The sequence below is a fragment of the Alligator sinensis genome, unplaced genomic scaffold (genome assembly GCF_000455745.1).
Source record: "Alligator sinensis unplaced genomic scaffold, ASM45574v1 scaffold194_1, whole genome shotgun sequence".
NCBI lineage: Eukaryota > Metazoa > Chordata > Crocodylia > Alligatoridae > Alligator > Alligator sinensis.
In genome coordinates this window covers 591,602-615,553 of record NW_005841945.1, presented here as the reverse complement: position 1 = coordinate 615,553, position 23,952 = coordinate 591,602, and the positions used below count along the sequence as shown (strand labels likewise).

At 39.1% G+C, this 23,952-nt stretch overlaps 2 protein-coding genes across 10 annotated transcripts in view; one reads left to right on the top strand and one right to left on the bottom strand.

The window, feature by feature from the left end:
- Nucleotides 1–19,832, top strand: part of SMARCAD1 (SWI/SNF-related, matrix-associated actin-dependent regulator of chromatin, subfamily a, containing DEAD/H box 1) — an 81,477-nt gene extending 61,645 nt beyond the window's left edge. For 5 of the 9 annotated variants that reach the window (XM_006020051.3, XM_025199512.1, XM_014518237.2 and 2 more), the window contains 12 exons: nt 1,317–1,376; nt 1,565–1,640; nt 3,141–3,276; nt 5,157–5,294; nt 5,601–5,696; nt 7,240–7,357; nt 7,597–7,718; nt 8,789–8,977; nt 10,313–10,431; nt 17,963–18,145; nt 18,607–18,716; nt 19,261–19,319. In XM_006020051.3, the coding sequence (XP_006020113.2) occupies nt 1,317–1,376; nt 1,565–1,640; nt 3,141–3,276; nt 5,157–5,294; nt 5,601–5,696; nt 7,240–7,357; nt 7,597–7,718; nt 8,789–8,977; nt 10,313–10,431; nt 17,963–18,145; nt 18,607–18,716; nt 19,261–19,319 (1,406 nt within the window). Of the gene's footprint in view, nt 1–1,316; nt 1,377–1,564; nt 1,641–3,140; nt 3,277–5,156; nt 5,295–5,600; nt 5,697–7,239; nt 7,358–7,596; nt 7,719–8,788; nt 8,978–9,396; nt 9,501–10,312; nt 10,432–17,962; nt 18,146–18,606; nt 18,717–19,260 lie in introns of those variants that run through there. The other 4 variants (XM_006020052.2, XM_025199510.1, XR_003093183.1 and 1 more) reach the window with 4 other exon arrangements.
- A 2,864-nt stretch (nt 19,833–22,696) lies between these two features.
- Nucleotides 22,697–23,952, bottom strand: part of HPGDS (hematopoietic prostaglandin D synthase) — a 70,060-nt gene continuing 68,804 nt past the window's right edge. Inside the window, exon 6 of the mRNA XM_006020049.3 lies at nt 22,697–23,375. Within this exon, the coding sequence (XP_006020111.1) occupies nt 23,211–23,375 (165 nt within the window). The 3' untranslated portion in view covers nt 22,697–23,210. The remainder of the gene's footprint in view (nt 23,376–23,952) is intronic.

Sequence of the window (23,952 nt, the reverse complement as noted above, 5' to 3'; positions counted from 1 at the left end):
ATTGTACTAATAACTAGTTCTAACCAGAGTTGCCAGTTTTTTTTGTTTTCATGTCTACTAAGTTGCTCAACTTTCTTCCATAATATGAAGAACCTAAAATTCCTTTAATCGCAATTTTTTTCTGGAAGTTCACAACTCTTGTTTTGTCCTACAGTCAAAACAGTTCCTAGCTGTTGCTTAATTAGGAGCATTTACACTTTCCAAGTTGTAAATGATCTTTTACTGTAGACTTTTTCTTGCTTTTCTAAATATTTTCAAACATTTTCTAAAACAAACTAAAAGTCATAGTTTTTAAAAGGATGCCTTTTCCTTTGCATCTAAAATATGTACAGTAAAAAGGGTTCATTTTTCACTTTAAAAAAAAGTGAGTTTTAAGGCTGGAGAAAGATGGCAGACTGACAGCCCTAGAGATTATTACAGTCTTTAGCCAAAGAAATGGCACATTATGGACAGTGAAAATTACCTATAGAGTTGTTTTGATTACATGCTTCAGTACTATCCGGAGAGGCTAGGGCAAATCGCTGCTTGTTGTGACAGAGTAATCGGTCTACATGCCTATTCCGTCCTTGGCCCTGGCTCTTATTCCAGCTAGAGAATGCCAGTTGTGATAATTGATGTTTAGCATCTCTCCTTTAAGAATGAGAGATCACCCCATGTATTGCATCCTTCCAAACGGGTATCTGTTTGACTTAATAAAATTGTCAGCTATCATGTATGATGGTTGACAATTTCACTCATCTTCTGATGGATTTGGTTATGAAATACTCCAGCACTTCTTTGCCAGTTCCCTGAGGCATACTGTTTCCCGATGAGGATTGTGTAAATAAAGGTCTCCAGGAAATAATCAACTTTGAAATGTCCATTAACTAAGAAAGTATTACTAAAAAGTTGAAACTTTTTTTAACTGAACACTATTTTAGCACAATCATTATCACAGTGATGATCAAAAGCAATTTGATGCCTCTAAATGATCTGTTTTTTAAACATAATGCTCCCTAACCCGTTTTTTTAGTGATTAACTGCTTTTGAAGCCACAAACTTGTATGCATGAGCAGTCAATGAACATAGAAAATCTTCTGAAAAAGTTGACCCTCACTTTGTCAGCTGTTTTTTGACTGCAGAATTTGTAAATTTGGGGATTTCAAGTAGTAAGAAAGTATTTTCAAACTCTTGCTTCAGTAGGATTTTATTTAGGTTTGCATTGTTAAGTGAATTGGCTAGTTAGTGCTAAAGAAATGTAGGATGTTCTTTCTGACTGTGTGGAAGAACCTAGTGCAGTATTTTAGATTGACAGTTTTCTAATGATCTCTGTATAGATAACTGGATAAGAGAAGTTAATCTGTGGTGTCCGGATCTTGGTGTCCTTTTTTATTATGGTAAGAATATTTTTAGTTTTCAGATTAAAGGCATAAAATTAATAATTAATTAATTTTTAAAATGTCATTATTTGGGCTGTGCGTTTTGCAGCATAATAAAACACAAATTACAGCAGAGCTTAACATGATTTAAATGCAGGTATTTCATTCACAGAAAACTTTTAAGTGTATTCCTTTTGTTCTTGTAGGATCCCAGGAAGATCGGAAACATCTCAGAATTGACATTAATAATAAAGCTGTAGACTTTAACGTGATTGTGACCACGTAAGTCTTGCAGTTAAAAGAATATGATTAAGTTAAAGTTGAATTCTACTGACCTCTAGTGGTGTTAGACAGCTTGATCATTCTTAGGAATGTAGAACTATTTAATTTTGAAAATTATTGAGTTAGGCCAACTTTTTATTTTGCTTGCAAGTGACCAGTTTCAAAGCTTATGCAGTCTTGTAGGGTTCCTTTTATGGTAGTGGAGTAAAATCCACTCTGGTCTGTTACTTTCATTGTAATATTGCTCAGCACACTTTGTTCAATATATTAGGAGCTGCGTTTAGACCTACATAAGGAGTCTGATCCCCACGTGTAACTCAAAAATAAAAAAAAAGGGAAGGAGTGCATAACATTGACCATTGTAGTGGTGGTGGCATTGTCATTTGGTAATACAGCACATTATCTTTTGACTGACAGCACAGGGAAGAAATGCATGAGGAAAATTTCTTAAAAGGGAGTTAGCTGACAGGGAGTTCAGTGAGTAAAGCTATGTATAGACACATACCTGGTGCTCTTGACCACTTTCCTATATATGTATGTATCTCTGTGTTCTGGGCTGCATCCTTTGATTCAAAACAAATGAAAATAAAAGGCCTACAGATTGTATTCCTCCTGAAATTTTGTTATAATCAATAGTATTTATTTTGTGTGATACAGTGCATCAGAACATTTATTAGAAAAAATATGTAAACTCACCAGATGGTTCTCTGAGTTGCCAGTAACAAGTTTATGCTGAAACAGAAAGGCAGCTTTACCTTAAAGCTGCCAAAACCACAGGGTCCCAAGCCCTTACACACCCTTCGGGCATTTGTGGAAACAGATACTAGAAACATGCCAAATGGAAATGGTGTAAAAAGTCAAAGCAAGTTTAACCCTTCCCCCTGTGCCTTATAGGGTAATAGTAATAGTAATAAATTCAACTATTGTAAAATTTAGGTAAGCGCACTGGTAATCCATCTCTAAGAGTGTACCTATAATCCTAACAAAAATCTATTTTGTGGACAGTAATTTGAAAGATGTTCATAACTTTGTTCTCTCAAAAACAACTTTTTCTAAACCTTGTTGAGCTCTCAGCAGAACATGCCAAGTTTTAAAATCACAAGTTTTGTCTCGAACAGTAGTCAACTATGACCTGTCTTTAAAAATAAGAGAGGAAGAAATAATGAACAAAGTAATCAGAATTCCTTGATGAGAGAAGTGTTTTCATCTTCACTGAATTCCAGTGTCAGTAGGGTTTTAGTCAGATTATTCCTGTGTATTATTTTTATAAAGTTTATTCTATACTTAAAGGTGTATATGAAGAATTTCAGCTTGCTTGTACATATGCTGCAACTGTTTGTCAACATCAGATTGTGGATGTTTTTAACAGTACTTTTTATTTGGGACATTTTTCAATATATTTGAATGGCTGTCATGTTTTTGGAGCTTGTAGTTAGTTAGGCTTCTGTTAATACAGGGTAAACCACAATGTTAACATTATATGATTTGTTCTTCTGATAGGTATAATTGTGCAATTAGCAGTTCAGATGACCGAAGTCTATTTCGTCGGTTGAAACTTAACTATGCAATCTTCGATGAAGGCCACATGTTAAAGAACATGGGTTCTGTACGTTACCAGCACCTTATGACAATTAATGTAAGTTAGGTTTTAAAATACTATTCCTTCCCACCTCCCCATGTTCCTTTGTTGTAGCCCAAACTGTCTTCATACACACTAAGTAATAAACTTATAGAAAGACATTCCATGAAATAAAGGAACAAAACTAGGTATAAATGCATGCCAGAATGGGGCTACAACTGCTTTCTACTTTGGGAGCTTCAAATAGAGACTCACTTAATAGTAAATACAAAGCATCTTCTTACTGCTGTATCCCAAATGTCCTTAAATTTTAGAATATTAAACAGGTTCCCCCCCACCTACCCCCAGCTATTGTTCTCATATATAAATTACCAAAGCTGTAGCTAGAGAAGAGATTCTGGCAAAATAGAACAGTGTGGGGGAGAGAGAGACGTTAAGGATGTTAATGAGCTGTTTGAAAGAAGGTCATAGTCCGAAGTAGGTGTTGGAACAAAATAAATGAGCTTTCAAACATTATCTTTCAATGAATATTGCTTTTGAGAGAACGTATAGTTCTGGTTTAGTTCTTGTACAGAGCCTGCTATAGTACAGGTTTCCCTTGATTTATGCAGTACATGTATTCCTGGAAAACAGTGCATAACTGTTCCCCCTCGCATAGAGGGAACCCACTTTACAATGTAACAAATAGAGATACATTCCAAGACCTCGACTGTACTGACCCCCAGGCCCATTTCTATCACTTTACAAGACAGTTTTGGTACTCACTAGCAGCAGACAGTGCACACAACAAGCACAGGGTGGTGGTGAATGTTGCCATAATGGGGATGGCAACTACAGAAACACGTGTTGCTGACAACAAGTGAGGAACTCTAATCCACACAGGAGACTATATATTTTGGTACACATCACTCCCACAGTGCACCGCACAAAGCAGCTGCCTGTGGGCTTCCACCAAACCGATCGCATAAGAGCGAATTTACCTTGCATATAACAAATTTTGGGTATAAAAAGGATCATTGCATAAGAGTGAATTTGCACATACTGAACCTGTATAAAGCGAGGAAAACCTGTACTTTGCCATCTACATATTCAGCTTGATAGAGAAGTATCTGAATTCAAGTAGACAAGAATTTTGTTGAAGTAGGCAAATCTTGTTGCAGATGCAAATGTAGACTACAAGTAAACTCTTATTCCAAATTCATTTTGCAGTTATGGAGAGAACCAAACAGTTGAATAGCAAAAACTTCTATGTCCTGTCAGTATGGTCTAGACTAGATCTGTGGTTTCCAGGAAACAAAGTTTGACCTGAACACAGGAAAAGAGTTTTGAAGTCACCAAATGCCTAACTCCATTCAGAAATACTGTATCTACTCGATTTCCAAACGGAAGGGGTTTTTTTCCCCCCTATTTAACATTGGGGAACATGAGATGGTGGGGGGAGAGCCCCTCATCTTGGAATCAAGTATGAGATGGCAGGGGAAAAGGCAGCTGCTGCTGCGGCTCCAGCTGAGACCTTGAGGCTGGAAACACAGCTGCTGGCTAACCTCTCAATGTCTCTCCACCCCGTGTCTCCTTCCTTCCCATCATAGCCTTGGGACCCTTGCTTCCCACTACCCCCGCAACCTCTCTCCCCTTTGCTTGTTACCTCTCCCCACTGAACTCTTGCCCCATTCCCCAGTGCTTACCCTTGCTTCCACACTGGCAAGCTCCATCCCTACTCCAGCTGCAAGCTCCATCCCTACTCCCATTGCAGCAGATGTTTAACGTATTATAAAAGTTTGAGAGAGAAAAATGAAAATAAATACATTTTCTTGTGTAGTTTCTTTGCATAAATTGTGCTTCTGAAGTTGGATATATTGATTTCTTCACTGTTAATTTTAATTTGATTTTAATGACTAGTGATTTTATTTTGTTTTTTTCTGTGGTGGATGAAATAGGCAATGAATCGTCTGCTACTAACAGGAACTCCAGTTCAAAATAATCTATTGGAATTAATGTCTCTCTTGAATTTTGTTATGCCACATATGTTCAGTAGCAGCACAAGTGAAATCCGGAGGATGTTCTCTTCAAAAACAGTAAGTACAGTGATAGGCTTACAGTAAAAACATTTTTGCAATAGAATTTTTCTTGTTTAATTTTTATGGAAACTACTGTAGTCACAAAAATATTCATATTCACATAAAAGCAAACATGATATAACAATTGGAATACAGACATATTGTAATAGGATGTCCTGGAACTTTATAGCTTTCACTTATCCCAAAAAGGGCATATTTTCTCTTGAGTGATTGTCTCCTAAAGTTAGAGCTCCTTAACCACAATTACTAGATTAAAGAATTTCTATAAAAACAAACTGACTTTTTTTGCATTATTTTTCTTAGAAAACTGCAGAAGAACAAAGTATATATGAAAAGGAGAGGATTGCACATGCAAAGCAGATAATAAAACCATTTATCTTGAGAAGAGTAAAAGATGAAGTAAGCATGCACTTTAGCTATAATAACACATACAAAATTATTTTCATGCAAGAAGTTGAGAATATTTTTGAAGGCTCTCAGGTTACAGCAGAAATTAGTTTTAAGTAACTTTACAACAATGTGAGACTTTTTATGAGGGGTGGAAGGACCTTCTGGAACACCTGCATAACATTTTCTAGGATCTCTCTTCCCACTACATTACTCTATAACCAGTCAGTCCACTTTTACTGTTTGACTAGAAGTCTGTGACTTTCTCCCCCACTTCCTACCCACCTCTGTAAGGCATCAGTTACTTCTCTCAGGTCTTCTCCCACTCTTCTTATGCACAGGTTGCTGCCACCACTAATTTCTGTGCTTTGGCTTCCCTTACTTTCTGCTTTTGATTACAGCACTGTGAATTATCCATCTGGTGTGAATGGCCTCCCTGAGAATTGGCGGCTGCTACTTAGCAGAAAAGTAAATGGGTAGCTGTACTTATCACACATTTCTGTTATGCTTTTTCCCAAAAATGTAAGACAATGTGCTACATATATAATGTAGCCACAAACGTGGATTTAAAATATCTACATCCTCAAGGTATCATTCAATTTTTAAAAAGCTAAAGACTATTTGAACGCTTGTCTGTTGCATGTGAAATTCACTTCACTGTCCCCTTCTACTTAGGAGAAGGGGTGGGCAAAGTCCAGCCCGCAGGCTGGATCCACCAGCAATGGATTCCATTTCGCAGCAGCCCCTGCCCACATGGCTGGGGCCAATCTCCATGGAAACCCCAAACGCAGCTAGGCTGTGATAGCATAAGGCTGGGGTTGCCATAGAAACTGACCCCAGCCAGTCCAGAGTATGCAGTCTGTGGATTGTGGCTCTGCCCTGGTCCTGGCCAAGCTGCCCCCACTGCAAGATCCCAGTGGCTCTGGAGGACCCCCCTGCCCTGCCCTGTACCCTGCCAGCGTGTCTGGGGCCAGTCTCCATGGCAACCCCAAGCTTGCTATCAAAGCGCAACTGGGATTTCCATGGAGACTGCCCCAGCCATGCACGTAGGGGCTGCTGGGAAATGGAGTCCGGCTGCTGGCCAGATCTGGCATGTTGCCCACCCCTGACTTGGAGGTTTCCCTGCATGTATAAACAGGATAATTTCAATCCTGTTGGCATTCTAACCTATAGAAATTAGATCTATTAGCTTATTTTCTTTCTTTCTATAACTTTGATGATACTTCCATACTACTTGGTGTCATTGGTTACAGTTAATAAGTAAGCCATATGTAGAAATTTGTCTTAGAAGTAGCAAAGTGGTTTCCAAGTAGTCCATATGTTTCTTTTTAACTTTGAAGTCCTCAGACAGTTTTACTGAACTGAATTACTGAAACCTTAGCCAAAACCACTTGTGCTGTTATTATTGGAAAGACTTGTTTACTTTTATTGGGCTCTGTATCAGGCCCCAAGTAGTTGAACAAAATTGTTGGAGCTCACCCTGTGAGTAATACAGTATATTAGACCTCTAATTAATAATAACTTTTACTCAGTGTAACTGTTTGTATCTTATCAGGTTCTTAAACAGCTGCCTCCCAAAAGAGATCTTATTGAGTTGTGTGCAATGTCAGAGAAACAAGAACAGCTCTACTATGACCTCTTGAACAAGATAAAGAAATCTATTGACAGCGAGGGTATGTGAAGGCCTGTTTGTTTTTGTTTCTCTTTTTTTACTAGGTATGTTGCAGTTGTGCCAAATATTACTTGTACATTTATTTTAAAATAATGTCCAAATTAGTTTTGATACAATTTTTCAGGTTCAAGTAGTAATTAGCAGATGAAATGCTGAAATCTGATTGGCATTTCATTAAATCTAAAAATTAATACACATGCATCGTGCTGCATTTCAGTATATTCCTGTTTTTGGTCACAGAGAAGAATTCGGACACAGGCAATGTCATGATGCAACTGAGAAAAATGGCTAACCATCCTCTCTTACATCGTCAATACTACACAGATGATAAACTTAGGATTATGTCAACTCTTATGCTCAAGGTAAGATACTACAATTCACGCGTGTGCTGTGGCTCCTTGAATAAGAAAGTTTTAATTTCTTGATTGAAGAAAATACGTACTTGAATAAACTTTTTTTCCTGGTTGTCAGTAACTAGCGTTCTAATTGTATGGTAAGTATTTTTAAATAAAACTTTGAAATAACCCATGAGAGCAGCCTTTCTTGGAAAGAAATGCTTCTAGCTCCTTTTTGTTCATCCTCTTCAAGTTTTTTTTTCTAGTTGAGTGTTTTCCTCAGATGTCTAGAAAGCAGTTGAGTCTGCTACCATATTTCTTGAGGGACTAAAGAGTCTAGTAGACGCTGGGAAAGTCAAGCAGGGAAGACATAAATAGCTGAATTATTCAAAGCCAAGTTCAGGGAAAAAAAGTATCGTGAAATGTTATGGTTAAGTATCAGATTTTTTAAAGCAAAAAATAAAATACAGAACTATTATGGAAACAGTATGCATTTTAATAAAAAATACAACTACAACCAGGGTTCAATGCCCACTCCTTTATGAACCTCCTATGCAAGGAGCCTAACAAGTGTGGGACAGGAGACTGATGAGAGTGTGAAAAATCCATACCTAGTAATAAAAGAGATAAGGTTTTCTTTTCTTCCTGTCTGAGTATGACAGTCCTCTGCCCACACTACATCCTATGATGGGTGTTCCCAGTTTCCTACCATCTGCCCAAGAATCAAAGTCCTTATTAAGAAATATCATCAGGGAAAGCGGTCCGATATGGGAGTAAAAGGTACCAAGGCTTGATGGTGAGTGGCTGGTAGCTGTTGTGGTAAAATGACTCTTGGTAGTTCTTCGTAGTTGAAGATTCTCTAGATCCTAAAACCACAGTAGGCACTGATGTTCTGATACAGAAGTCAGAATATCTCCCATAAACAGAAGTTGTACTGATGAGCTGCCTGCTTAAACAAAGCCGTAGAATTCACAGCATTTGTTCTCTGAAGAAATTTTTGGATACGGTGTATCTTCATGTTCTTGCTATGTATTGAGATGGGTGGAATATACCTTCAGTGTGTAATACATTTTAGATTTGGGGTTTCATCTTTTTAGGAACCCACACATTGTGATGCTAATCCTGACCTCATCTTTGAAGATATGACCGTGATGACAGATTTTGAGCTTCATTTGCTTTGTAAACAATATGCCAATGTCAGTGACTTCAAGCTAGAGATGGACCAGATTTTGGATTCTGGAAAATTTAGAACTCTAGAACATATTCTCTCTGATCTTAAAGAAAAGGTTTGTAGTAAAAGAATATTATGGCTTGATTGTATTGCCTTATTCACAGCTTTGCTTACCAGCTGACACATTGAATTCCTATTAAGCAGCAGCATCTACCATCTAAGTATTTTGTTACTGTATGAGATATTACAGTCCAACTTGTCACAAAATCATATTTTATTTCTATAATAGTACCAGTATGTATATTGCATGTGTAATGCTGGATAGGCGAGAGTAGTATGTATTCCAATGACTGGATGTTTAGATTTGCTAGGCATTCACTGATAGCAGTAAAAACTAAATGCCTTGTTGCCTTTATCACTGTGGTAGTAGATGATACTAAATCCTACAGTGCATCTTAAGCCATGCTAATATTCAGTTTAAAATTCACAAGAAATTTTATAAATACTTATAGAATATTTATCTTTGATCAACAGTTTAGCTCAGGGGTTGGCAACCTACAGTCCACAGGCTGAATCTAGCCTGCAGAGGGATTGGATCTGGCCCGCTAAGGTCCAAGCTGGTCCACATTTTACTAAAGGTACAACAGATTTCCCCAGCTGGTTGATCCGGTCTGTGCTTTGCCACTTGCCTCTATCTGCTTCAGCCAGCTGCCTACAGTCTATGTGGAAGGCTGCTCTTCCTCCATACAGCATCTGTTCACTGTTGCTGAAGGGCCAGAAAGGAATGGTGGCCTGTGGCACCGGCTGGGTCTAGGTTGCAAGGTGCCAGGGTTGTATTGGCAGAAGGCAGCTGACCCCTGCTTTAGCTGCTTAGTAAAAGGGCAACAATATTAATTTTTTTACACAATTCATAAACTTAGCAGTAACTCCTCTACAAGTGAGGTGAAACAAATATGTTAGGATACCCACTGATGTGCTAGGCAACATATAGAAAACCTACAGAAAACACATCCCTAATGTGAAATACATGTCTAAAATCAAGTGCTTGACTAATCAAAATGTAACATGCATTAATAATTGTCAAGGAAGATCATAGGTTGGAAAGTCAAGATTAAGGTATTGACTCAGGTTAGACACAGGCACATTTGTCTCACAGCAGTTACAGCAGGCTCTCATCCACATGGAATGGAGAATGAGTTCAAAATCAGTCTATTTTACTAAAAGCATTGTTTTTGTTTTTTCTGTTTGCATATGAAATTAACATCTCTTGCTTTTTTATGCATTTAAAGGCTGAAACACAGGTAGATTGTAGTAATTTAGATTTTCAGTGCCTGAAATTAGTTAATCTAAACCTTATCTAAAAATTTAGACAGAAATGAGTGATCATTTTTGTGTTAATGAATGTTAATGTCTTGTCTAACTGGCTTGGGTTTGTTTGTTTTTATTCCAGGGTGATAGAGTTGTTTTGTTCAGCCAGTTTACTATGATGCTAGACATCTTAGAAGTTCTTCTGAAACAGCAGCAGCATAGATATATTAGGCTGGATGGAAAAACACAGATTTCTGAAAGGTAGGTAAAATCTATACTTGCAGAAAAGGAAAGAGAATACAAATATACATGCTTCCTATAAACATTTTCCCTACAATTATTTAGAGTTGAAGTCCCCTTTTAAGTCTATTGTATGAGGTTCTTGGAGATTGAAAGTTTGGGTCAATGGGTATATAGCTGATATCAACGTACAGTTTTCTGCAGTACCAAGGCTGAAATTTGAAATCACCAGTGTTTAAAATGGCCCCACGCTGCTTATGACACATGCACACAAGTGTACGTGTGTGCACACGTGTGCACACACACACTCACACTTAGTGTGCAAAATTCTGTATTCCTAGCTAGGACTTTGCAGCTATTTTTTTGGTGTGTCCCTGGAAAAAAAAGGCGTGTGATGCCAGATGGGAGGTTATTTTTAGGAAAATCAGCAGAGTGTCTTAACCTCAGATCTTGTTCCCCGAAAGCACTGCTGATGCTTCCAAACCAGCTTAATACTTCAGGAGCTAAAATGTCTTTCGGCTCTGAGACCCTGTGTGTGTGTGTGTTTTCTTCTTCCCCTGCCCCTACCTCCACCTTGAGAAACCCTGCAAGTTCTCTTGGCTCCAGCCCGTGTCTGCTGTCCAAGGTTGGTAGGAACACAGGACTCCAGATGAGGCTTTGGGTACCAATCACTTTGCATGGATATCAACAGAAAAGACTTAGAAAATTGTCATGCCTCCAATTGCCTATGTCTGTTTTGTTGAACATTGAATTTTTTGAAAACTGTGGAGTAGAGTTCCCTCACTTGGGTAATCTGTACTTACTTTAGTGATTAACTTAGCTCCTTTGATAATAGCAGAATTGCTACTGTATTTCAGAATATTCTGAACATTGTCCTGGTTAAAAACCTTTATCAGTTAAGACTTCTGCACTGGTACTGTTGGCATCAGTATCCCTTCTTACTGCTTGTAAGGTTTGACCATCAGTTTAGAATGAGTCCCCTTTGCTCATTGTCTCTTTTATTGGTAATATTGAAAATCTTAGCCAATAATGGAGGTACAAAAAAATGAAAATCCCCTTATATTTAGTACTCTGGTAATGTTACCTACTTTGCTTTAGTTCTGCAGTCCTTTCCCTCACCCTTGCTTTGGAAAGCTTTTCTTCGTCTGCATATTAAGCTTCTGTTGATAGATACCCGAGGCCCTTCTGTGGATTCCCCTGGACTGACTCTTGAGGCACACCAGGGAAGGACCCTATCTTGTTATAGAGCCTGCTTTCCAAATAGGTGTTTCCCACCTATTTTGACACCTATATGCCCTTTTTATGTGCAGTGCAATGTTGGCCCTATTGGCTGCATGAAATGCCTTATTACTAGGCTTGGCAGAATTTAATTTTTATTTTTTAATAAACTTGATGGATAAAAAGTTCATTTTTAAACATTTCTTTTTATTTTTATTGTTTGTTTGTTTTTTTAAATTAAATTGACATAAGGATCTTCTGGATAGCAAAAAAAAAAAAGCAATTAAAAGGCCAAGAAAACACAAACTTGTATCCTTTCTCACTGGAGTCTTTTTTTTTTCCCCACATACCAGTCTCACCAGTAGGCTGCTTAGCCTCTTATTACAGTCTCTCTTGGTTTCTCTGCAGTTGAGTTGTCCCACTCAGGCATCAGGCACTCCCCTGCCTCTGCTTTGCATGCCTTCTTCCATAGCTGCTGGTTCCAATCTGTCTTAAATATTCTTTCCCCCTCCCATTTCCCCCCCTTTGGTAGGGGTTTACCTAGCCTGTTGTCTCCCTCCAGCCCACTTCCAGGCACCTGTGAAGGAGCAGCTAATTGCTTAATTGACATGGGCTGCCTGCTGTTTTCCTCCTTAAAAGAGACCTGCCCTCTATACTCTCATCTGCAACTCTTTTCTGTTCTTCCCTTCTCTTCAGTTATTAACGATGGAAATATTTTTTTTTCTTTTGGTCTGTGAGTATGAGCTGAAATTAATGTTTATTGATGTTTAAAGATTAAAAAATTGAATCCTGCCAAGCCTACTTATTATTAATGCCTTTATCTGTTTAGTCTAGGTAGTCAAACCTTCTTAATAGATTCCTTCAAAGGGAGGCAAACTATCACATTAAGATGCCCTTAAAGTCTGTCAACAGAATAACACTGCAGGGAGGAGCATCTTCTTGAAAAGGAAGAGGGTCAGCATGTTCCTCTAGCCTTATCTTATCGTTGTCCTCTACAGTAATCATTTTAAAGCCTTTTGGGATCTCCTGTCATTTCTTTAAGGTTGTCTGAAAGTTCCCCTGATGGCTCAAGCAAGCAAGCAAAACAATCCTGTAGATTTTTTTGATATCCTTTGATGCAAGGCTCTGAATCACCTGCCCATATGCCTATCAATGATGTTGATCTTGAACTTGCATGCAGCTTGTAGCAAAATCTGTTATCTCCTAGAATTTCAAAATAAATAGACTGCAGGTACGTAGTCAAGTGAAGGGTTTGAGTTCTTTATTCGCTTGGTCTGTACTTCTGTGGTTGTCATGTTGGCCCATAAAAACAGCAAATGTCTGGCCATGCTAGGTCTTTGTCCAGAGGCAAGAAACCCAAGAAGATTAACCTTATTTTATTGAAGATTTAATTCTCAGACATTAGCAAAGATTTACATGCAAAAGATTCTCGGAATATGTTGCGTCTTCTTTGATGGACAGATTTATGAAGTCTGCCATGGAAATCTTTTTCAAGGAGTGGTTAGGCTCAGGTGATGGAACCCAAATTAGGTTGGGATATACATCTCTACTCTCTGTGGAAGGCTTGTGAGCCCAAGCAGAGTCCCAATAACACACACACATTCTAGAGCTTTGGGCTGTTCACCTAGCTTTTTGTCCCCAACAGATAATGCAATAATCATGCAGTAAAAAAATGCAGGGAGCAAGATCACTCGTGTATCACTTCCAGGATGGTCTGTTTCGTATCACTTAGCAACTCTCTGTGCACTGTGTTCTGAGAACAGTTGTTTCTGCTGATGTGAAAGCGCTCTTTCACACATGAATGAGAAGTGACTTGATACTAGTGCACGTATTCTAGAAATGGAGAAGTTACTTTGTGCACCTTTTTGCTACTAGTCTTGAATAGGAAGGAACCTAGTGTTCTGCTCAGGAAACAAAAATGTCCCAGGTCTTTCACAGATTAATTTGATTCAGTTTAGGAAGGAATAGTCTGTCTTCACCTTACCCTTCTCACTTTTAGGTCCCTGGAGAAGGCCCAAATGGTAATAACTCCAGCTTAAATATGTCACTAGTATTCTGATCTGATGCTCCTCACAAGCAGACCGCCACATATTTAACTTTCAAATCATCCAAACACTTCTTGTGTGGGGTCTGGGATTTCAGCTGGATCTGTGTCAACATAAAGGTTATCTGGCTAAGCCCTGTTGGGAAGAGCTAGAAAAGTGTCCTTCGATTAGAGCATAAGGTTTCTAAATAGGAAAATGTAGGGACACTAAATGAAGATATTTCTGCTTGTAATCGGCCTTTAAATTCTTTAGTTTCAGATATGTTGGATTATGTTATTGTCTTTTGAAGTCCTCTGAACTAGTTCACTTGGCTGCTCTGCATCAGCATACTGTTTACTCACAGAAGGTGTCTTTGGTTTTCAGGTGCCCCCCCCCCCTTCCCCCTTCTTAAATCTAATATTAAGGAACATAGTTCATACATTTCCACCACGTAGAACTGCTCACTACCTGGAACTTTGAACAAACATTGAAGTGTCACTGTATAGGGTGTGAAATACTTTGAGACTTGACTTTCCATGTAGTATGTATTTAAGGGTATAATTATGCTCAGTTCTTATGTCTGAAATTAACCAAAAGTGTCTTTGGAATTCCACACAAACCAATGTTTATGCAGTGTATCTTTTCTTCTTTAACTGTCATGACGCTCTCCTGAGGCTGAATGCCACATAATGGATGTTTTTAGAGCTATGTCGTACCTATCTGGGACATAAGTCACATAGTAATTTAATGTATCAGTTAAGACTAAGTCAAAGGGGCAACTCCCTAAATAGGTGACAGGAAACATTAAAGCAGCCCGTTCCTTAAATTATCCTTTCCTGTTCCATTAGGGTTGTATCAGTATCTGTAGTTTGTTGTAGGGGAACGTATATTTCCGAAACCTCTAGGGCAGCTATTTGCAATTGATATGATCAAACTCCAATTATTTCTTTCTGACAGATTCTAGATCAGAGGACTAGTTTCACAGACCTGGCTCCAGTTATTACTTAAATAATACTCCTATTTCCCTTCTCCTTGAGGCAACTGCTAGTCAGGTCAGTAGATTGTATATGAAGCAGGAGCTACAATTCTATACTCAGACTTCATAGATTTCATAGATTTTTAGGGTCGGAAGGGACCTGGTTAGACACCTTGCTCCAGGCAGGAAAGAGCTCTGGGGTTAACTAACCACAGCCAGATCCCTGTCTAATCTCTTCTTAAACACCTCCAAAGTAGGATAAAGCACCACCTTCCTTGGAAGCCTACTTGTATGATAATGGATGCTAAAAGATTTCCCTCTCTCATGTATGAGATACATACCTGCAGTGGGAACTGTATGGGCATGAGCATCTCAAATTCCAGCACCAGTAAGGGTGGTTAGCTCCTGTTTACATCATCATCTCTGTCTTCATTTAGACAGTTCAACATATAAGACTGGATCCTGGGGTGGGATTTAATGGATAGCTTGGTAAATTTTAGTAATGTGTACAGCAAAAGCTCCATTATCCGGCACCCATGGGAAATGGGGGGTGCTGGATAACCAAACGTGCTGGTTATCTGAGAGGCATCTTTGCCTGGTTGGGCAAAGACATCCCTTCTGGCACGTCTACATCTCACATTAACTGTGCCACCACTCCCCTAGTGTCGGTGTGTTGGGGAAAAGGGAGGGGGCTCCGCACAGGCTGCTGTACCCTGCTCAGACTGCTTTCCACCGGGCTGTGGGATTCGACAAAATCTGAAGTCCCACCTCCGGTTTCCCTTTTGCTGTGTTGACCGGCGTCAACCGGCATGCCGGTTAATGAAGTGTTGGTTGATGCAGCTTTTACTGTATTATCTTGGATCTGTATTACTAATTTTAATATAGACTATTAAACTAGAAAACATTTTACACAGGCTAGAAAATGAACTTCGAAGACTAAAATTATATAATTTGAGCCAGCACCGGTTTGTTGCGGGTAGGTCGTGTGTGACCAATCTTATTTCCTTTTACAACCAGGTGACCTATCACCTGGACAAGGGGGAAGAGATTGATGTCATACATCTTGACTTCAAAAAAGCCTTCAATCTAGTATCCCATGATCACCTCCTGGCAAAACTGGCCAACTGCAACATTGGGTCCACCATGATCCACTGGCTGGGGAATTGGCTCCATGGTCGGACCCAGAAGGTGGTGGTTGACGGAAGTAAATCGTCATGGTGCCTTGTGACCAGTGGGGTACCTGAAGGCTTTGTCCTTGGACCTCTTTTGTTCAACCTCTTCATTAACGATGTGGACATTGGAGTCAGAAGCGGACTGGCCACGTTTGCCGATGATACCAAACTTTGGGGTAAAGCATCCACACCTGAGGACAGGGGGGGCAATCCAGGCTGACCTTGACAGGCTCAGGAAATGGGTGGATGAGAACCTGATGGTGTTTAACACCGAAAAATGCAAGGTTCTCCACCTTGGGAGGAAAAAACCCGCATCATGTCTATAGGTTCGGTAGTGCCAAGCATGGCTAGTACTATGGCCAAGAGGGACTTGGGTGTCAGGATTGACCACAAGATGAACATGAGCCTTCAATGTGATGCTGCGGCTAGTAAAGCGAGCAAAACATTGGCTTGCATCCCTAAATGCTTCTCAAGAAAATCTTAGGACGTCATTCTCCCGTTGTACTCGGCCTTGGTGAGGCTGCAGCTGGAGTACTGCGTCCAGTTTTGGGCTCCACAATTCAAAAAGGATGTGGAGAAGCTTGAGAGAGTCCAGAGAAAAGCCATGCACATGATCAGAGGTCAGGAAAACAGACCTTATGACGAGAGGCTGAGAACTATGGGACTCTTCAGCTTGGAAAAGCGCAGGCTCAGGGGCAATCTGGTAGCCACCTATAAGTTTGTAAGGGGTGTTCACCAGGATCTGGGGGTACGTTTGTTCACCAGGGTGCCCCAAGGGATGACGAGGTTGAACAGTTATAAACTACTGCAAGACAGTTTCAGACCTGGACATAAGGAAGAACTTCTTTACTGTCCGAGTCTCTAAGGTCTGGAATAGCCTGCCGCCAGAGGTGGTTCAAGCACCTACTTTGAACACCTTCAAGAGAAACCTGGATGTTTTTCTTGCTGGGATCCTATGATCCCTGCTGACTTCCTGCCCCTGGGGGAGGGGGCTGGACTCGATGATCTTCCGAAGTCCCTTCCAGCCCTAATGTCTATGAAATCTATGAATTATGTGCAAATTGCATAAATTTAGTCCATTAATAACAAAATCTGTTATCAATTGTACTTTTAATTATTTCAAATGCACTTGAAATAATAATATGAGTGACCTAGTGGAAGTGCTTATTGACAGCACTGATATCAATATTACTGTTTAATCTAGTCATGTCTCACTTATGGAAGGATTTTATTATTATTTTGAAATAAACTGAAGTATTTTGTTTTCTTGTTCTTAAAAAGGACATCAACCTTTTAATTAAGTATTGAGTATCATCTCTTGGGTTTCTTGCTATCAGTTAAAATCCTTTTTCATCCTATCTAAAATTTCTCCACTCTTATCTCTATGGTCTCTTTGATAAAATACCCATTCGTTCTGTTGACAGACATATGAATCTGGGGTTTGTTTTCACTTCTCCCTTCATGTCAGGCTATAAATGCTTCCTGTTACCTTCCTCCATGACATTGATACAGCTTGCTTTCTCTCTGTCCATACAAATAAGATTCTTGGTAATCAAACAAAGATGGTAATCATTTCTTGTCTTGGCTGCTGCAGTCACTTCCACTCTTGTCCTCCTGATACTTGCACTTCATACAAAATGCAGCCACCTGCCCCTGTCCTGCCACTCTCTCCAGTATGATGCATTTTGGTTTCTTATTTCTACCTGTTAGACCCTCCTCAGTTCTGTCCCTCTTCCCTGTCTGCCATCATGGCTACAAACATCATTCTCTTCCCTTTCCTGTTGATGCCAAGCAAGGCCCTCATTTGCTTCTTTCACAGTCTTTTCCATGCGCTCTACGGTACCATCTTTTGTACGTAGAATGTCTTTTCAGAGTTTTCAAGGTGACTATCCTGTCCTCATTCAAGACTTTCTTCTTTGCACCCTCTTGAGCCAACTAGTAAGAGCTCATGTCAGAGATGGAGAGGTACTTTAGTCGATACCATGCATCTGTGCATGTGTGTTAAACACCAGACAAAACAGAAAAGTGTGGGGGGGGGGAGTGAAAAGTTGTCAGTCTCTCCCCTAACTGCATCACTTCAAGTCAGATTTTTCTTTGTCTGGAAAATAGCAATATTTTTTTTTTTTCACAAGACTTGATAGTTAAATTATCTAATTTTACAGGATACATCTAATAGATGAGTTCAATACGGATATGGGTATATTTGTTTTCCTGCTCTCGACCAAAGCTGGTGGCCTTGGAATAAATTTGACCTCAGCAAATGTTGTCATTCTTCACGACATTGACTGCAACCCTTACAATGACAAGCAAGCAGAGGATCGATGTCACAGAGTAGGTCAGACCAGGTAATGTTGGACTTACTATTATTCTGTTAAAAGCAAGCTGCTGGTATTGGATACCGTACAAGGTATTACCTGAAAACCAAGGTTTTGAATCTTCAAGGCATTTTCACATATCAAATCTTAGTTGGACCATTCAGTATTTTAAATGTAGCACATATCCCTAGCAAAGCTGAAGTCATGCTTCTGTTCTGCTGTTTAGAATTTTCTCATTACTTTTGGTTTACAACATGGTATATTTAGTACCTTGTTTTGTTTTGGACCAGATGTGATCAGGTTAAGCTATGCTGGAGTGTGGTTGGAGGAGGGGGAGAGACTTTTCCCATGTATATTCTAATCAGAAATGTTCATTCTTGAACACGAACCCTTCAAACATAAATTACATATCCTGCCAACACCATTTTGTCCTTTTACAGTTCTTAAAAGTGTCATTGTGCGCTGTCAACTTTATTCTCTTGTGATTTTAGAGAAGTACAAGTCATAAAGCTAATCAGTAAAGGGACTATAGAGGAATCCATGCTCAAAATCAGTCAGCAGAAATTGAAGTTAGAACAGGATATGACTGCAGCAGATTTGGGTGAGTTTTTCTTGAGCATAATAGTACATTTCATACTTCACACTTGTTCTGTGATCTGTTTCACCTTCTTATAGCAATAGTTTACTCTGACTAGTTAGTCCTTGATTCAGATTTCTTCCACTTCCCAGCCTAGCTTCCTCTTGAATTTCTGCAGTGCACTTTTATAAAATAGAAACCAGTATAAAAATTCCAAAAGCCTTATTGTGCAGGTTATATTTAGAGTCAGTTTTCCCACTCCCCTCACCTCCCTCCTTTTTCCCCAGTTTTACTTGACGTTACTGCAGAATTCAGTACTGGATAACTAAAGAATAGAAGTTGAGCTTTAAAAATTAGCTTGCTTCAGAGTATGTTGCAATGGGGGTGATAAAAATAACAATAATAATTGTATGAGAAAAATGCGCCTAATGTTCTGAATGGTAGAAGAGCTATAGTGAGATCCACTCAAGGGAGAGTAGCGTGATTTACCCTTAACTGCATGGATGAATGTAGCTGTTTTGTGTGAAATGTTTTAATGCATTACTAATACTTTCTTTTTACTCTGCAGGAGAAGGGAACATTCCAGCAGATATAGCCACTTTATTAAAAGCTTCACTAGGTCTCTAAAATGTAAATAAATTGTAGATCTTATTTAGGTGAAAAAAAGCTATGATACACATCCAAGAACTTTTACATTACTGATGACATGAGTTTTATGGACATTTTTAACTTTTTTGTAATTTCTTTATTGTATTTCTCATGGTATTGAGGATTTTTAAGTGATAGAATTCTCCAGATGCTTGACAACAAAAAATATGTAAATGCCATAAGTTGTAGTGCATAAAATGCGATTAATTCTTATTTGAAAAAAGTTTTCAAAATGGGGACCCTAGTTAGTGACCATTTTAACAGATCAGCTAATGTTTAAGATTGTCAGTATTTTTGTAATTATTTCTACCTCCAAATATATATAACTGTCTGTTTCACTGGATTGTGTGTGTAGATTTTTTTACATGTGCCTTATTTGACAATGTTCATGTTGGTTTCTGCTTGTTTTATTGGATGTACTGTACTGTACTGTTTTTGTATCAACTTGTTCAAATAAAATTGCATAGATTAACAATGGATTTTTTGGTTTGTTCAGTTTTTCTATTGAGAACAAAATCAAAAGTACAAAGCAGCAGTTATCATTTAGTAAGTCTTTTAATTGCAAGTCATTTTTCCAAAAAATGATTAATGCTAGTGTTTCTTTTTTACTATGTTGGAAGCATTAATAGTTTCTTGCCCTATAGAACATTATTGAAGATCTAGTCCTACAAAGACATTTTTCATCTTGAAGTATTTCCATGTTTGTAAATAAAGTTTGGAGGGAATCTGAACTCAGGTCTCCATCCTACCAACTTGGAGAAGTCCTGCTTTAGGTGCTGAAGTAAGAAGGCACCTATGCTGTATCTGAAGAGAGGGCTTTTGATCTTATGGTTTAATAAAAATTGAGCTTCTTGTTCCTAAGGAGAAATGCTGTGTGTGAACTCGGGAGCATTTTCCCTTCCTGTGTGAAAGATGTGTCTTTTGAGTTGAGTATTATTTAAAATGATCACTGTGCATAAGCTGTTTTCTTAACAGGTCAGGATGTTTGTTTGACTTTAATTTACCTGGTTCCTAGAACACATGGGTAGGGAGCATTGCCTGAAAAGAGTTTAGCTTAGTCCAGTATAGTGCCACAATAAGGTTTGAGTCGCACTTCTCTAACTTACCTCTTCAGTTCACATGGTAGTACCTGCTTTGTTGGACTGTACAAAGTCAAAGTTACAGTTCTTGTTGCATCTGCTGTTGAATACTCTACAGTTAACATTTTTGTTCATTCCTGTTGAAATGTAGTTAGAGAACCCAGGAAAGACCATGTGACCCAAAAGTTTGAATAGACATAGGTTGAGAGATCACAGGTAAATGAAGTTGTTGCCAATGACGTGCATCTGGCACGTTACAGTTATTTTCTGATTGTGCTTAGCTGATTTATGGTGCCATAAAATGGCAAACCAGCCACAAAGTTATTCCACAGAAAACATGGAACATCTTTGTGGATTGTCTGTATGGCATCGTAAATTGAATAAGTAGCACCCCCATGCCAATGCGTCAGTTGACTGTCACCATTGGCATGGGGGCAGGGGTTGCCCTCGGGACTGGGCAAGCCATGGTCCTGATTTGAAAAAAAACAACCTGCTTCTGGAAGAGAGTGTTGCAGGGACAGCAGGTTAAAAGTCTTTTTTTGCGGGGCAGGGGATGAGCTTAGAGGCTCTGGCTACTGGGAAACCTGGCAACCCCTGAGACCAACAACCTTTCCTGCCTTCCTCTACAGCTTCCATGGGGGCTATAGGGCAAGGCACTTAAAATACTAGGTTGTGGAGAGTCAGGATGAACATACTCTTTTTAGATGATCTGGGACATGGGGACCCTAGGATGGGGGAAGAGGGTTCCCCGATTTCAGGGTCCTGGTTGTCTGGGACTTCTAAAAGCCAACATGTGCATCTGGGCTATCCTGAGGAGGGCCTACAATCAGCTGGTTCTCTTACTTAACCCTAGCATCCCCTGCTCTGGAACCTGCAGAGGGCCTGGGGCAGCCCTGGGTCCAGGACGGAGCCTACCCCCTACCCAATGGCAGAATTGGGCTGGGGGTCAACAGTAGCGCAATTAGGACTGGAGGAATCTTATGCCACATTGCAAACACTGTGCCTCCCAGCATGTGTTTGAAATGGAGGAATTTTATGCTACAATCCCAATTGCACCTTTTTTTTTTAATGTCAGTTAGGAGTCTTGGAGTTAGATTTGGGTTCTGTTTTCCATTCTTCCCATTTTTTATGAACTATAAACTACATGAAGGTCTATATGTGCCCCTCATGCAGAATAAGGAGATTGTGCATCTTTGTGAAGTGCTTCAAACGTCTTTATACAAGTTAAATGATAATCAGAGGTTGATGTTTTTGTTTGGAGCTTATTATTGGGTTCAATGGGCAAGTTGGGTGTCTTGGAACAATTCCAGTTTATCTGTTCTGGTTCTCTTAACATCTGTCCCTCCTGTGGGTAGGGAGCAGGGGGTGCTGCTTTTACCTTTCTTTTGCTGACTTCTGGCAGCTCCATTCTCCCATTCATAAGCACAGCCTATGGTGGTTTGCTTGTATTGTAATAAATTAGTATTTCTTTTGGTGCTATTTACTCATGACCAGATAATCTGGGGTGTTGCCCATCCACCCAGCCAACCCTGCTGGGCTGGCCTGTGTCAACACTACCCTTCCCCACAATCCCCCTGCCGCCACCTGTAACAGTTCACCAAAGCTCCTTAAGTGGCCCCCCAGCCCAAATAATTGCCCACCCTTGGCTTAGGTGGTCTGAAGAATAGGTGGAGTGGAGAACCAATAAAAATGGGAACAACCCCAAGCTCCAAAAGAACCCCAGACTAGAGAAACTGAGGTTGCAGTGATCTTGTTTCTTTGTAGGAATCTCTCTTATTTCTTGTGCTGTCTACAGTAAAGTCTTAGATCTTTGAACCCCGTCTGCTTCATTGTCAGTGGAACTCAGGGGAAAGACACAAATAAGTAATAAGGGCATGAGGAGGGAGGGTGCTGATCCTGGCAGTCTAAGGGACTTGGATTGAAGTTCCACTTCTAGAAGTGGAAATCAAACCATTGTATTTGAAAAGTAGGCAAGGAACACCAAATAAAAGTAGGTTTTTAAATACAGACCTATGTATCTTGTATAACTTTTACCTTTTTCCTTCTATTATCTATCTGAACTAGTACCCTTTAGCTTGAGATTCTGATATAAAGTATTGTCAAAATCATGTATTATCTATTAAACGTACTTAGTCCCACTCCATTTCCACACCCATGTGCATGTGCACACATGCATACATGTACCTGCACATACCTACCTACCTACCCACCCACTACAGAAGCAACAATGAAAGCGTAGTAAGATAAGTTAATGAATGTTTTTAGTACGAAGAAGACTAGAGTTTGAACATGGAAGGAAGGATGCAAGTTAGCAAATGTATTACTACAATCTCAATCTTACCTTTATTTGCTTTTTTCAAACATCTTTCCATAAGCAAAGTTCAATAATGTGTCTTTTTTTTTTTTTTTTACAGAAGTAAAATACAGTAGATAATCAAAATATGTAATGCATTCAAAATTTAAGTATGACCAGTGTTATAATCATGGAAAACCAAAAAGTTACTCTTATATTCGGAGTACCCTGTTTTATAATTAGCTGCTTACCTGGTTTTCATGAGCTTTACCTTGCAATTTTAGAACTGCATTAAATAAAATTTGTTTTCTGTGCTAATGACATGGATTGAATATTAGGTGTTTAATTTCTGTCTAAATGAGTTGCCCAAGCAGATGGGACAGATTGAATGAAAATGATGCTTATGTTTCTTGTATACTTTGTACCTTAATAACTTTGGAAGAGCTTAGCCAAAGTGTAATGTATAAAAAATATATTTAAACATACAAACATTTCAAATCATAAAATCGTCTTTGGTCTTTGTTGAATCCAAGCTGCAATAGCAGGAAGTGCTTGAACTCTTCTTTTAAGGACCCAGAGTTTAGGGTTGCTGTCTTCCAGGTCAGATTTAAGGGACAGAAGTGTTGTGCTGCACACATCCCAGTAAAAATCAGCCCAGGTTAGCTAGTGAAGACAAAAAAGATAAAGCAACCTAACTAAAACAGGAATTCTGTTGTTTGATGTCATTTTACTAACATTATGAAATAGAAAGTATAGCGTGAATCTAAAGTGCAACTGCAAAAGCTACACTTCAAACCATCTACACTAAACAGCTAAATTGTGTTTAAGGAAAGAGGTCTAGTTCAAGTACAGAACAGTTGTATGCTGATTTATTTTAATTTGCAGCTCAAGTCGTTGGCGTTAGATGGATAATCAAGATATAGGTAGATCCTGTCTGTGCTACAGATTTTAAGTGTTATAACTTGGGCTGTGAACAGATGTTACAGTTGTACTACAAACACCTTTGTAACCCTAAAAATGTTAAGGGGACAGATGTGCCCTCTTTAGTATTACAGAAAGATTAAAGAGAAGCTGGACTGAATGATAGGATTTCTCATTCAAATGCAAACAACTGAACTATAGTGAAAGCAACACAAAAAATTGCTGAGTATTTACTGTCAGGGTGCTCCATTAGTGACCATGTTCATGTTATTGCTGCTTTACCAGATGTGGCCCATGAAGCCAGTGTGAACAGCTCATC